Below are 14,120 nucleotides of genomic sequence, written 5' to 3'. Positions count from 1 at the left end.
ACGGCAATTTACGCTTCATCTCTAAAATGCTCCGAGCAGGTTTTGCTCGTGGTTAACTCGAGATTACCCTGGACTACAAACCACATCTGTGCTCAGTGGTAATGATGAGAAGTATTAATACACGCCACGGGATACAATATTTTAAGATTTCATCCTGAGCCGGGTATTGAACCGCCGACCTTCCGATTAACGGCCAACCCGCTCTAGCTCCTGAGCCACAGCCGCTCCCATAAAGTAAAAGTCCTGAATTCGAAATGATACTCGAATAAAAGTATAGTAGTATTATCACCAAATGAGAAGGACCAAAAGTTGAAGTACTGTTACAATATTACTGAATATTATATTATTACATTTATCACCAACTACTACTTTATATACTACTGGGTAGATTAGTAGTATAGTATTTCTTTTAATTATGTTTTTATTTTTTTAATAACTAGTAATTATACGTGTCAAATAACTAACAAAGTCGGAGGGTAAAGTAGAAACTACCTCAAAATTACTAGTACAGTACTTTAAATTTACTTAAAAATACTTAAATTTTACAGTAAATTTACTTTGTGAAGCACAACAGTTTTTTGCACATGCACAATTACCTCTGAAACTTTCACATGTACACAAGGATAACGTACTCTAACATACACCCTATATACATTTAGATTGTATAAGATGTGTTTTTTTAGATTTTACTCGACTCGAGTCCCCATCTCTGGTAAAAGATGTGAGACAGGTACGTTAAATTGCTGTCAGACAGTCGTGGAATGAAGATAAGATAACATTTTACTTTATTGATCCCCCGTAAGGCTGCAGCAGAGAGAGTCATGTAATGCACATATTATCTCAATAGTCATCTCTTAATTCACATATTGAGTTTAAATAGGGAACACTGTGAAAGAGCCAATTGTGGAGATCAATATGTTCTTTAATCTGATCAGTCCATAAAAACTAAAACCCTGTGATGGTAATAATCACACCAACTGTCTCCATATTTTCTGATGTGTATATAACTGCCTGGACAAATAAATAAATAACTTTAATGAAAGCCCAAACTTATCGCCACGCCACGCCGTTCAGTGCTCTGTCAGACATTAATAACAGGCTGCAGAATTCACTTTATAATAACTTTACTGATGTGGAAATGTGTCTGTGGGTTCACTGGAAGAACAGGAAGGGGTCATCGCTGAAAACTTCAATGGCAAAATAAGTTTTAAAACCCATCAGTGGTGGAGAGAGAGAACAGAACATCTCAGCAGTGCTACATATTCCACGTCGTCTGAAAAGCTAATTGGGAACTGTGCCTTTATCTACAACAAAGGCAGGTCATGCTAACGTCTCTCATTACTGTCAAGGTTATTGGGTATTTAATGTATTCTTCTGTTATGGTGACGGCTAATTCGAGCCTGTTAGGAAGCGAAGGTCTGATGAGAGAAAGAAACGGCTCCTACAGAGCTCATCGCCTGCAACCAGAAAAGAAAATATTCCAAATGTTGTACTTTCACCAAACACAGAGGACATCTGATTACATTGGTCCTTGGTGAATCGCCAGCTCCGACACTTTGGGGTTAGTTTATTCAATTTTTCCTTTTGTTCTTGTGTATTCCAGGGAGAGAGTTCTGGAGGCCACAGTGGAAATGATGAATGAGCAGAGGGGTTGTAGGAGGGTGAACAGTGGGTCTAATTACCCAAGAGTAGAGTGGCAGACTCATTGTTTGAGGTGCACCAGCTGCATGTGGTGCAGAATATGGTACTGTATTGTGTTTTCTCCACTGGAAGAGCACCAAACAGTCAGGGGTGGGCAATTAATCAAATTAAATTTTTTTAAGTACGATATTGGCATCAAATAAATAAGTCAGCTCGAACCAAGATGATTAAACTGCTATAACCTGCTGGTCACCATCATTAGCTTAAACCTACTGCATTTTAAACTGCATAAATTACCAGATACTTGAAATAGCTAGACTATTATTTCATAGGCTATCTGGGATTTTTGGGGTAACGCATATATTATCTCAAAACGTGCACCCCTCTGCAAGAAATTTAGGTGTTGTCTTTGACTCTGCTTTAAAATTTGACAAACAAATTACTTCTGTTCTCAAGGGTAGCTTTTTCCACTGGAGGACTATCAAAAAACTCAAATCCTTTCTCTTATATGAGGACTTATATGGAGACTGTTAAACATGCACTGACATCGTCCCATATTGACTATTGCAATTCTTTGTACTCCGGCATTGGTCAGTCATTATTACCTCGTTTGCAGCTTGTTCAAAACGCGGCTGCTAGATTACTGACTGGTACAAGGAAGAGGGACCACATCTGTGCGATACTGGCCTCTCTTCATTGGTTAGTCAAATATAGAGTCGACTCTGTCAAAGGTGACGGAGCCTGTCTTGGGCCAATCATGCTGAGGCTGTTTGTCCGTCTCCCAGAGTGCCTCACTCTCCAGCTCTGCGTACTCAGCCACTCTCTCCACTGATGTCATCTACAAAAGACAAGGCAATTTTTCCATGGACCATGTAGATGTGTACAATACTAATGTTGTGAAGATGATTTGGGATTTATAAATGTTGCTATTTTGATCACTTGCAAAACAAATGAAAATGGCAGTGTATATATATATATATATATATATATATATATATATATGCTCCACCATATATGTTAGAACTCCTCACGCCGTATCACCCCCTTAGATTGTCACAACACCTCCTTTTAGCTTTCTCAAAGGCTCGCCTGGTAAAAAAGCGCGATCGTGCTTTTTCCATAGTGGCCCCAAGGTTGTGGAATAAACCTCCCAGTTTCATTAGATCATCTCCAACCACTGAGACCTTCAAGTCTCATCTTAAAACGCATTTTCATTCTTTGGTGTGACGTTCATCGTTAACTGTCCTGGTTGCTTCATATTTCCATTTATTGCTGCATGCTTCATCCCTGTCTTTACTATCGTTGTACGCTCCCTTTTTTTCTTCTTCTTCTTCTTGTAATTGTGAAACTTTGTACAGCACTTTGTTCAACAGTGGTTGTTTTTAATTGCGCTTTATATATAAATTGACCTGACTTGATATAATAATGTAAAGAAAAAAATGATGAAGCTGGATTTTAAAAGTTCAGTACATGCGTGATGTTTACTACGTTCATTCAGTTGAATTTAGCAGGAACAGTGTGAAGCCAGATGCAGACAGCTGTTACATGGTCAATCTAAAAACCTATAAAAATATAAAATTCATTTTACAAAGTCGTTTAATATGAACTCATACAAATTCAGTCATTCATGTGGATGAGTAATTTACCCCACCTCAGACGTTCTTTGTGTGGAAAAGACGAGTCATCCCATGCAGCAGTTCATACTGCAGGACAAGTTTTATGTGATTTAAGAAACCTGTAAAATATTAAATTAAGAGGCTACTTCGTGGAGGCACCTGTTCTTTAGCAGGAAGATGTGCTGAGACAGAGAGTTGAACTAGAAAATGATGAAGTTGAAAAAAGCAAGAATAAGGTTTGCTTTCAGCAGTGAGAGGGATGAAACTACAGATTCATGCGCTGCAGATTTATCACTGCACTCCTGTAACACTGACTCATGAATCGATGCAGCAGAACCGGAGATATGTCCTCCTTTATTCTACAAATTACTCTTCCTCACCACAACATGGAAAGCCTGCATTACCCACAATGCAACTGTTTATGTGGCATGTTGGCGTAGTAGCAGCTAATGTAGCCTGCAGCAGAGATGAGCAACTTCACTTTTCAAACTTGTAGGCTTTAGCCAACGCTGACTCAAGTGACTTCACTTGAGGAAATTTACCCGACGTCACACCGCCTCATTCTACCTTTTCACCTTTGCAGCAGAGCTCCCCAACATCTGAAAACAGGCGGAGGTGTTACCTGGAAGAGGAAGGGGGCCGAGATGTTTGTGAACACTTATATTTTGTGTTGGCTGCAGATTCAGAGGGTTCATGTACTTACTCGTCACGGAGAGCCGACACATTTCAGTTGTATCTGAAGATGTTTTTTCCTCTGTGAAGGTGCCGCATGAAACAGTGACACTGGGATTAACTCCTGAATCCCAAGAGCTGCACAGTTAGTTCAAGTCCATCTAAAAGAAAAACATGTCTTCAGTCTTCATAGGGGGTGGTTATTGTTAATTTATAGATTCTGATTCTACTTATCGAATCCGGCTCTTATTAAATCTCAGTTCTGGTTCCTTCAGCACAGATCTCCTTCCTCCTCTTCCTCCTCGCTCCTCTTCCCCTTCATGGCTGAAGTGAAAGGAGTCTCTGTCCTAGAGCGGCGTCTCTGGGACTCGTCTCATCTGGAGCCATCGTCGGTTTCCCTTCAGTATAGAAGGTGAACGTCAGCTCACCTGTGTTTTGTACCTGAGGCGTTGCTGCTGTTAGCGTTAGCTGGATCTGGGAGAGCGCGACACGTTGAACACGGTGAAGCGTTCCTTCAGATAGACGCCGTGTTGAAGGAAACGCTTCGTCACGTTGGAGCTGCTTCCTCCCTCGCACCAAACCTCCTTACTGCAGCTTTTTTAGTGAAGCTGAGCCAAACTTTGGAGCGTTTGCTGCGGCCCGCCACGATCCAGGACCGGAAACAGAAGGACTCTCTTCTTCAGGCTTTGTTGACGTAACAAATGAGCAGATCAGAGACACTTTGATGGACTGAAAAATGCTCACTGCAGTTCAATCAGGAGTTGAAATATGCAGGAAGTTAGGAACCGAGGAGCAGAATCCAAACGCACGGGTCTTAACGAGTCCACGGACCAACTTGTAAACCGGTTTTCGAAACCCAACACTAGTCCATCATATTGTGCTGCAAATACCTTCTATGCTCAGGTTGTGTCATGATGCTCAACTTTGACAACAAACATTAAAGTCTCTGTGTCCAGAGTTAAACAGGTGAGTCAGAAAAATAATCCCGTTAAGGTTGCGTCGTCGTGAGGGTTCGTCTGGTCTCAGGAGAGTTTTTTTTTTGGGTCAGTTTCATAATGAGACTGTGTGACATAACAGAAACATAGTGAGCTGGATTACAGACTCAGTAGAGGAACAGCGCCGGGTCACTGCAGGACAGAACACGTGTTGGGCTGAACGGCTGGACCGCTCTGCTCCAGTCCAGATGTTGGGCTCCGTTAACTGGGTTAAAAAATACTTTAGTGTTGGGTCTGATCCCACATCTGTTTGTTCTCAATCTCACTGCTTATTTCTACATGTTTCTACATTCAAAATCATCATAAATAACATCACGTGACTTCTAAAGTTGTGTATTTTGGAGTAAAATAATGTTGGTACACGGTGGTTAGTATATGTTACACAATATACACGTGCACAGAAGGGACGCTTGCAAAAGCTGCATTAACAGACATTAAAGTCAGAATGCAAATGTCTGAGTCGGTCTAAGCAGAGCGGCAGCTTCAAAGATCTAATGGTTAGAGCTTAGCTGTAAAAGTACTCAGAGTTTAACAGAAACACATTTCACAGAACACAGATTAAAATGGCAGATTGACAATCTGAGCTACTGTCGCTTTATCTTTGTTTCTCCACTAACCTCTGACCTCAGCAGGATTTGGTGTCTTACTTGCTAAGAAATATATTTTCAGTTCTTAACATAAGGAACTTTATTCCCCCTCCCCTTAAGATTGTTCTCTTCAGTGCACGGCAGTGTGAAACATTTCACAGTATGTATGTAATCCAGGAGGAATTTCCAAACTGTCTTGGAAAGCTTTCCGGTGTGCTTCGGAGAGCGACGAGTCTAACGATCTCCAGCTTGATGCAGTTCAACGTTTCTTTAATCCAACCTTCAAATGTAGGAAAGTTAATCCCTCTCACAAAGAGTATCACTGCAGGAACATATATATAGATATATATAGATATGTACAGTATAGAACAAATTTGAGATACTTGTACTTCCATTTAACACAAATTTATACTCCCTGTACGTCATATTCTCTAATGTTTTTAATGTAATTATTATTATAATGTAAACAGGCAAGGTTGGAGTTTTAGTAGGACGGTGATTTGGAATCACAATTCCATTACAATTTTTCTAAACATTTGTTTTTTTTAAAGGTACAGGAATCTCAACATTTGTAGCTTAATAGTTGCCGTCAGTGCTTGGATTTGTCATTAATAAGTGAACATTGCTCTGACATTGTTTCTTTACTGTTTTAAAACTGTTTTCCGTGTTTCGTCATTTTGTTAAGACGCTACTCTCACCTGTGTGCCTCCTCGGCAGGCTCGGGGGCATCACTTCTGGTCACGGTCGCGTGGTGCTGAGTCCAGTAAAGCCCTGGATATACATTCTTTTAACTACGCGTACGCAAGATGGCCGCCACGCGTATCCTGCGTTCCTTTGGAGCGTAGGTTGTGCACGTCCCCAGGAATTAACGCTACGCGTCCGTAAGATGCAATTCAGCACATGAACGTAGGGGCAGTGTGTCGATCTGACCGGCAGGTGGTGGCAGTACGCACAGTTTGCTAACCGCCATTAAACGCATTAGAAGAAGGTCAGCAGCAGACTTTAAAAAAGGAGATTTATGGCGGCATGTTTACAGTATTTATTTATTTTATTTAAATTATTTATATATATTTATTTTTTTAACACACACACACACGCTTACTGTTTCATTTATTTATTTTATTTTTATTTTTTATTTTTTTTAACACACATGCTTACTGTTTCATTTATTTCTTTTATTTTAATTTTTAATATTTTTTTTTTAACACACACACACATGTTACTGTTTTATTTATTTATTTTATTTAAATTTTTAATATATATTTTTTAACACACAAACGGTTACTGTTTTATTTATTTATTTTATTTTAATTTTTAATATATATTTTTTTAACACACACGCTGACTGTTTTTTTAACACACACACACATGTTACTGTTTTATTTATTTATTTTATTTTAATTTTTAATATATATTTTTTAACACACAAACGGTTACTGTTTTATTTATTTATTTTATTTTAACTTTTTAATATATTTTTTTTTAACACACACACACACATGCTTACTGTTTTATTTATTTATTTTATTTAAATTTTTTATATATTTTATTTTTTTAACACACACACACGTTACTATTTTATTTATTTATTTTAATTTTTTATATATTTTTTTAAACACACATATGCTTACTGTTTTATTTATTTATTTAAATTTTTTATATATTTTTTTTAACACACATATTCTTACTGTTTTATTTATTTATTTTAATTTTTAACATATTAAAATTTTTCACACACACACACGGCAAATATATGGGGTTGATTGTTCTTATGTTGTATGTATGATGCTTTGGCAATATTGTTGTTACACATTCATGCCAATAAATCTAATTTGAACTGAATTGAATTACAGTAAAACTCCTGGAGCCAGTCCGCAGTTATCAAGACCGTTATGATCTCTCGTTAAAATCACAGCCTGCTCGAGTGTCGCTATGTTTGGTTTGTTTACGTTGTGCAAATTCTGAGGTTTTCAAGGAAGGTGATCGACGGCGTAGCCTCTGTGTAGCCCCCTACCCTACGCCGTCGCCTACTCTGTTGCCTGACGTGCACCTCCTCAAAAATTTAACTACACGTCGAGGCGACGCCGACCATAAGATCTGCGATTGGTCGTCTGGGTAGCCTCGCAATGCCTCCGAGCCGACAGGAAGTGCCCCGTGCGTTGAAGTAAATTTTACCAGCGGCACAAGAATAAATGACCTGATGCAGGACTATAAATCAAGCTTTAATCCTCCAGGTACACGCAAAGCACGCAGGCGAATATGTAAATATATATATGATAATATCCAGGGTAGGGCAGGGTAGAGCCCGTCAGTCGAAGCAGTTGCGTTTTGGCGATGTGGGGGGGCTCAACGTCTCATTTACACAGAACTACCAGTTTTCTCCCAATAAGTTAATATCCAGCCTGATCTCAGTCTGTTCACAGCTGGAGCCACCGGACCACTTTAACATGAGCGCCACACCAGCAGCCCCCCCCCCCCCCATACACAAAGCTTACTGTGTGTGTGTTTGATTACTGGCTGATTTGCATGTTGCACCCTGCTGTGAGCGCTCACACACACATTCAAGTGTGTTGGTTGTGATGTTTCATTGTCAGAGGAACAAAAGACTGCAGCTACAAACTGCAGCGTGTGTGTGAGAGATTTTAGCCTCCCGTCACGTTCTCCTGTAATTATTAGAACCAAATATCCTGCAGTGGTTTTTATTTTATTTTTTCTTTGTGAAAGCAGCGCTCTCTCTCTCTCTCTCTCTCTCTCTCTCGGCCTGCCAGTAGCATCGCATTTCCTCCAAGCTCCCAGGAAGTGCTCCGTGCTTGGAAGTAAATTGTACTGGAGGCCAAACAAGCAGCTGTAAAACAGTGAATCCATTTTTTCTGAGCGACACAGCCAATGCGACGTGACTCGTTTCACTATCAGAGCTTGATCCATTCGGTCCGATGACATTTAGAAAGTCTAGAATAGCCACACAATCAGCGGTCGGAGAGCTCGGCGACCGTCAGGCTGTGATTGGGGGTAAATTAGCGCCAGTCGTTATGACGCATCAAAATGGCTCCCAGACGCTTTGCCAACAGATATAACGTATAACTAGCACGCCAAATATCTGGAGGAGTCGGCCGACTCGACGTCCACATCCAGCCAATGAGAGCAGGCAGCTACTTTTTCACCGCAAAACACTTTTTACTCCCCTCCAGCTCTCTGTAGCTCAGACGATCCCTGCTGTGCTGATCCATCCTTTCACACAGATTCTTTGTCTTTATAATAACAAACAGCTGTTTCCTGTGCAGGTTCGCATCATTTCACGCTTCACATTTCACATGTATTTTCTGGACAAAACGTGGTTTGGAGACCAGCATCAGGTGACGCTGACACTGAGGGCTAAACCAGAAGTTAGCCAGCATGGCTGTGGGAAACCCCACCGCCAGCTGGCATTTTGGCGATGTAATTACAGAGCGACAAAGGCACCAACGCACAAGTATAAATAGTCACGACTATGTGGTTATGTGAGACGTAAATATTGTCCTTAATGGTTTCACATAGATGAAAACAGGTAGATACAAAATAGGATGTTGGCTCCACAGGATGGTTTTTTTCTTCCCTGGACATTTTCCCAAATAATGTACTTACATTAAGGCGTTCTGTTGTCTCAAACAACTTGAAAAATGCCGCCTATATGGGGAAACAACTCTCTCCGGACCCCGCTACATGTGTGTTAACAATATCGGCCTTTACCCCTGCTCTCTCTCTGTGTCTCTCTCTCTTTCTGTCTTGGACGTGTTTTCAATATTCTCGCCCTCACACTGAAAATAAACACAGAGCGTCACGTACTGCGCTGACATTTCACCCAAACACTGTTGCTGCAAAAATAATAATAATAATATCATGTTGGCAGGACGAGATCTGGACAACAGCTGGTCAGATATCTGCAGCAGATATTATTTCTTTCTTTGTCTTGAGACTTTAACCGGGCTCCCCACTGTACCTGAAGGCCCGTCCTTGTTGGCATTGATGTGAGGCCCAACACTACATACATTTTGGCAAAGAAAGACATTTGTGGCAGCAGTCACAACAGTCGCAGTCTTTAGTGACTAACTGGATACGGAAGACAATTTAAGCTCAATGCTGGCTGTAGACTGGAGGATAACTGGGGGCGTTTCCGAGCCAAAGCTCGTCAGAAACGATTATCCTGTAGAGTGCGGGGATTTCAAATACAATCGTAAGGTCGGCGACTGGATCAGAGGCCGGGAAGACGGGGGGAAGCGACCCCACGTGTTGTGTATCTGCAGTATAAATGTATAAACCTGCTGATTCCCTCTTCTCAGCCTCGAGCTCATCCACAGTTTGGTTCTCTTCTTTTTGTTTTTCTGTGCAAAAACACTGCACACACGAGGTCAACCGGTTGAGATTTGAAAATCGGATTGCTGTGACTTATACGTCCTGAACTCACAGGTTTGATTCCCACTGCAGCTAAACTCTGGCTCTCTTTGTTGGTCGGTTTTCCAGAAGTTGAGACTCCACGGGGGGGAAGCAGCTTGATTGGTTGACCTTCTGTGGAGGTCAGGAGTCGAGGGCCATGGCGGGCCGACTCCTCCTCTTCCTGTTCATCTCTGTGACGCTCTGCCACGCTTACTTCCCTTCTGGCCAGCGTCTGAAGCCCCGCCTCCAGAGAGACCGCCGCAACATCCGGCCAAACATCATCCTCATCCTGACGGACGACCAGGACCAGGAGCTGGGTAACACACTTCTTATCCTAGAATAAGTATTACTAATAATTACTTTACTCTTACTGTTACCGACACTGATGCTATTAATGCTGAAACTCTTAAAAATTTTAAAATGTAATCAGACTGATGGAGCTTCTAGGAAAAGCAAAAATTTTTAGATTTATGCAGAACAGAATGTTTAACTTTTAAGGACAAATTTATGAGTTTGGCAAAATCATCTCAGGTAAACTTCCCCCAAACCCAATAAAGACGAGGAGAGAGCCGCTAACGTTAGCATTAAACTCGGACACGGTGCATGTTCCAGCCCTGAAACCTATAACCTCACAAAACACTGTAGCTATAGAAATGCTAACTCTTGACTTTGAAGTAGCACAACATTGCTACTGGAGATAGTTAGCTGGACATGCTAACGACCATGCAAATAAACACACTTTTGCTCTTGTGTTTTTAGGATTTGGGGAGGTGAAACGGGCTTAAAACAAAACTTACTTACCGGAAAAAATTAACAGCCGTCTCCTAATAAGCTTTCCTTCGGCGCTGGTTAAAAGCATCCCTGGCTTTTTTTACCTTTAAATGGGACCATAATTTACTAAATGAACATCATGCTGTGTTGAAGAAGACTTGAAACTAGCGACTGAGACCATAAACTCATCAGGAAAGTGTTTACTGAGGGAATAAATCAGAGAAGTAGAAACATTTTCTCAGAGACTTCTATAGACGGGTTTCTGTCCAACGTCATTGAAAGCAGCACAAAAGCAGCACTCTGTCTTCACGGCGTATCAGTTTTTACGGCAAATGTTGGGCAAATTACTCAGAAACTGTGATGAGTTTCTTTTTCCTCATTACTCATTTAAAAAGAAACGATATTACTTTACTTATTACTGGGTATTAACCGTAAATAGTCACGTTACTCGTTGCCGCACCCCGTCCTTAAAAGTAACGGGAAACTTGTTCCGCAGCGTACAAAAAAAAAAAAAATTAACCTGAGGACTCAACAAGCAGCCGAGTGTATTCATAACAGCATCAAGAAGTATGATTTTACGAAGCATTTAACATTTTTTAACGCCACTGTCTGAGATAAAAACATTACGTCCGGGGCCGCTGACCTGCAGCGCGGCCTTGCGTGTTCTATTAATATGCGAAATGAAACACGAACAAACAGGTCCGACTCTGAAATGGCAGTTTGTTATATATATATATATATCTATGTTGATTACAGCGGTTGATTACAGTCTTCTGACCGACTACGGAAGCGCTTTCCAGTAGAATATCCGTCTATACAATCCCGCTTCTTTCTGCAGCCAGTGGAGTCGCCCCCTGCTGGCAGGCTTCACTTTTCAGACCCGGAGGTTCCCGCTTGAGTAATAGTCTCTCTCTCTCTCCCTCTCTCTGTAGGTTCGATGCAGGCGATGAACAAGACTCGCCGCATCATGGAGGAGGGCGGGACTTCCTTCTCCAACGCCTTTGTGACCACGCCCATGTGCTGTCCGTCACGTTCAAGCATGCTCACTGGGAAGTAAGACAGATCATCATTACACTATTTACTGACTGAATGTTATTTAAGGTTGTCAAGCTTAGGCACACAGGTAAGAGGGATTTGGACCCAAGATGCAGGACACCAGGCAGAGCAGGTACAGCTGTAATAATTTAATCAACACAAGAAAACCGAGGCAGGCAGCCCAGGAAATATTAATTAGCTAACAGAAGGAACAAGACAATCCACATGCCAACAAGGTAATCCATAAACCTGGGAAGAAACTTGGCAACAAGCAACCGTACAACCCGACAACTAAACAAAGACAGGACGCAAACTAAAGAGACAGCAGGGCGACTGAAAACAGGTGCGACACATTAGGAGATCAAACAAGACGTGAACACCAGAGACGGACGATTTCAAAGTAAAACAGGAAACACGGAACAAATGGATAACTGAGAAAACCAAGAGGTAATCAAGAACACAGAATGAGAAACACAGGGACAGGAAGTGATTGATGAGAATACCAAAACAGCAGAGCAAAACCATAACACGGAGTCCGAGTCAGCTGACTCCACTGCTGGAATACTAAAATGTCTAAATTTGAAATGTAAAGAATTAGATTTGTTAAAAAAAAAAAAAAATACTAAAGATACTTATTCTGTCTCTCAGGTACGTCCACAACCACAACACCTACACCAACAACGAGAACTGCTCCTCTATGTCATGGCAGCGGCAGCACGAGCCGCGGACCTTCGGGGTTTACCTCAACGGGACCGGATACAGGACAGGTAGAGAACCGCGCACACAGGATCAGGCTTTTATCAGCCCTCTGTGATTCGCCTGACCGTCTCCTTGTCTTTGCGTGTCCTCCCTCCAGCCTTCTTTGGCAAGTACCTGAACGAGTATAACGGCTCATACGTCCCCGCCGGGTGGAGGGAGTGGCTCGGTTTGGTGAAGAACAGCCGCTTCTACAACTACACGCTGAGCCGCAACGGAGTCCGAGAGAAACACGGAGCACTGTACCCGCAGGTACAACCGAAGGACGTTTGATTTGATGTCTTCAGACGTTCTCTTAAGTTCTCACTTCACTTCAAACAACAACGAATTAACAATTTAGAAAATTTAAAAACATGATGGTGCTTTTTATTTTAGTCAACTTAAGCCTTTGTTTCTTTGAGTTTTACATAATAAATATTCCCCACTGCAGCTGCACAGACAGGGAAATTAAATTTTTTGGTAACTGTCAAATATATCACTTATTAGGGCTGTCAAAGTGTTTACACCCACAATTAATCTGGAAACTCTGATTCTTATAGATTAAGCTGTTTCTTATATAACTATATGTCATAAAAGACAATATAAAGTATCTATTTATGCTTTAACCGCTTGACGCCTGAATTTATTTACAATAAAAACATTTTAAAAATTAAATTATGTGTTAATTTGTCTATGGAACATAGAAAAGCTAGACATTCAGGTATGATGCAAATTAGCGACAACAGGCATAAACAAGAAACTGTTCATGCAAAAGGTTCCCAGGTACGTATCGAACACGCACAAACTAAACTAAACTAAAATGCCTCTATTTGAATTTTCTGGAAATAATAATGTCATTTGAGATACATTAGAAGAAATAGGTATTTCCTCTCCATTTAAAGAAAAGTAAAGATAATTTAATTTGTTATTGGACCTTTATTCTCAATATATGTTGGCATTTCTGCATGTTTAGCTGAATAAAAGACCCGTATCTGTTTATTTAAAATAGATTACTATGTTGGCTGTACTTTGTTTTTAGTACTATTTTTGTTTTAAATTATATAGTTCTTTTCAGGAAGATAATATTCGTAATATTTGTGGTTTGTGGTGATTTGAGCCTGTGGGGAAGTCGAGCCACCCCTTGTTTCTCGGCAACCGTAGACAAAATTAGTCACGTGACCACACATTTTTGAAGAGTTTATCATTTTACTCACCCTGTGGTGGAGAGAGTCCCGGGGAATAAGTGATGAACACATTTAAGATCACAAAACAGTTTTGTTTTTGGCCGTTCAAAGTGATTTGTTGATGTTCAAGGAGTCCTGATTCTTGTGTCTGAACATTTACAGACAGGTTTGAGAAAATCTTACGCTTAGGAAGTTACAATATGAGGCTATACTGTTAGAATGACGTGACTCTTAAACTGCTGGATGACACAGTTTTGTGTAATAATCTGAGCCAAAAGACGAAGAAGTTGAGCCAGTTATTTGACTGGAAGTTCAGCAAAATGATGTGACATTAAGCGTTTTAGACCAGAAACCGTCATGTCACGCTTCTATAAATGGAAGACAGGTTGTGGGTTTGGACAGAGCAGTGGGAGAGGTACAGAACGGGACGTCCATTCATCAGGTGACACGGGACAGGACGATCAACAGGATGGT

The 14,120-nt window shown here is 40.9% G+C and overlaps 1 protein-coding gene across 11 annotated transcripts in view; it reads left to right on the top strand.

The window, feature by feature from the left end:
- sulf2b (sulfatase 2b) overlaps positions 1 to 14,120 on the top strand; it is a 276,394-nt gene that overhangs the window by 193,642 nt on the left and 68,632 nt on the right. For all 11 annotated transcript variants that reach the window (XM_046055572.1, XM_046055570.1, XM_046055569.1 and 8 more), the window contains 4 exons: positions 10,009 to 10,238; positions 11,625 to 11,745; positions 12,376 to 12,494; positions 12,584 to 12,735. In XM_046055572.1, coding sequence (XP_045911528.1) covers positions 10,079 to 10,238; positions 11,625 to 11,745; positions 12,376 to 12,494; positions 12,584 to 12,735 — 552 coding nt within the window. In that variant the 5' untranslated portion in view covers positions 10,009 to 10,078. The remainder of the gene's footprint in view (positions 1 to 10,008; positions 10,239 to 11,624; positions 11,746 to 12,375; positions 12,495 to 12,583; positions 12,736 to 14,120) is intronic.

The sequence above is a fragment of the Micropterus dolomieu genome, linkage group LG08 (assembly GCF_021292245.1).
Source record: "Micropterus dolomieu isolate WLL.071019.BEF.003 ecotype Adirondacks linkage group LG08, ASM2129224v1, whole genome shotgun sequence".
NCBI classification, from domain to species: Eukaryota; Metazoa; Chordata; class Actinopteri; order Centrarchiformes; family Centrarchidae; genus Micropterus; species Micropterus dolomieu.
Note: the sequence above shows the minus strand (reverse complement) of the source record. Positions and strands in the feature narration are given on the sequence as shown.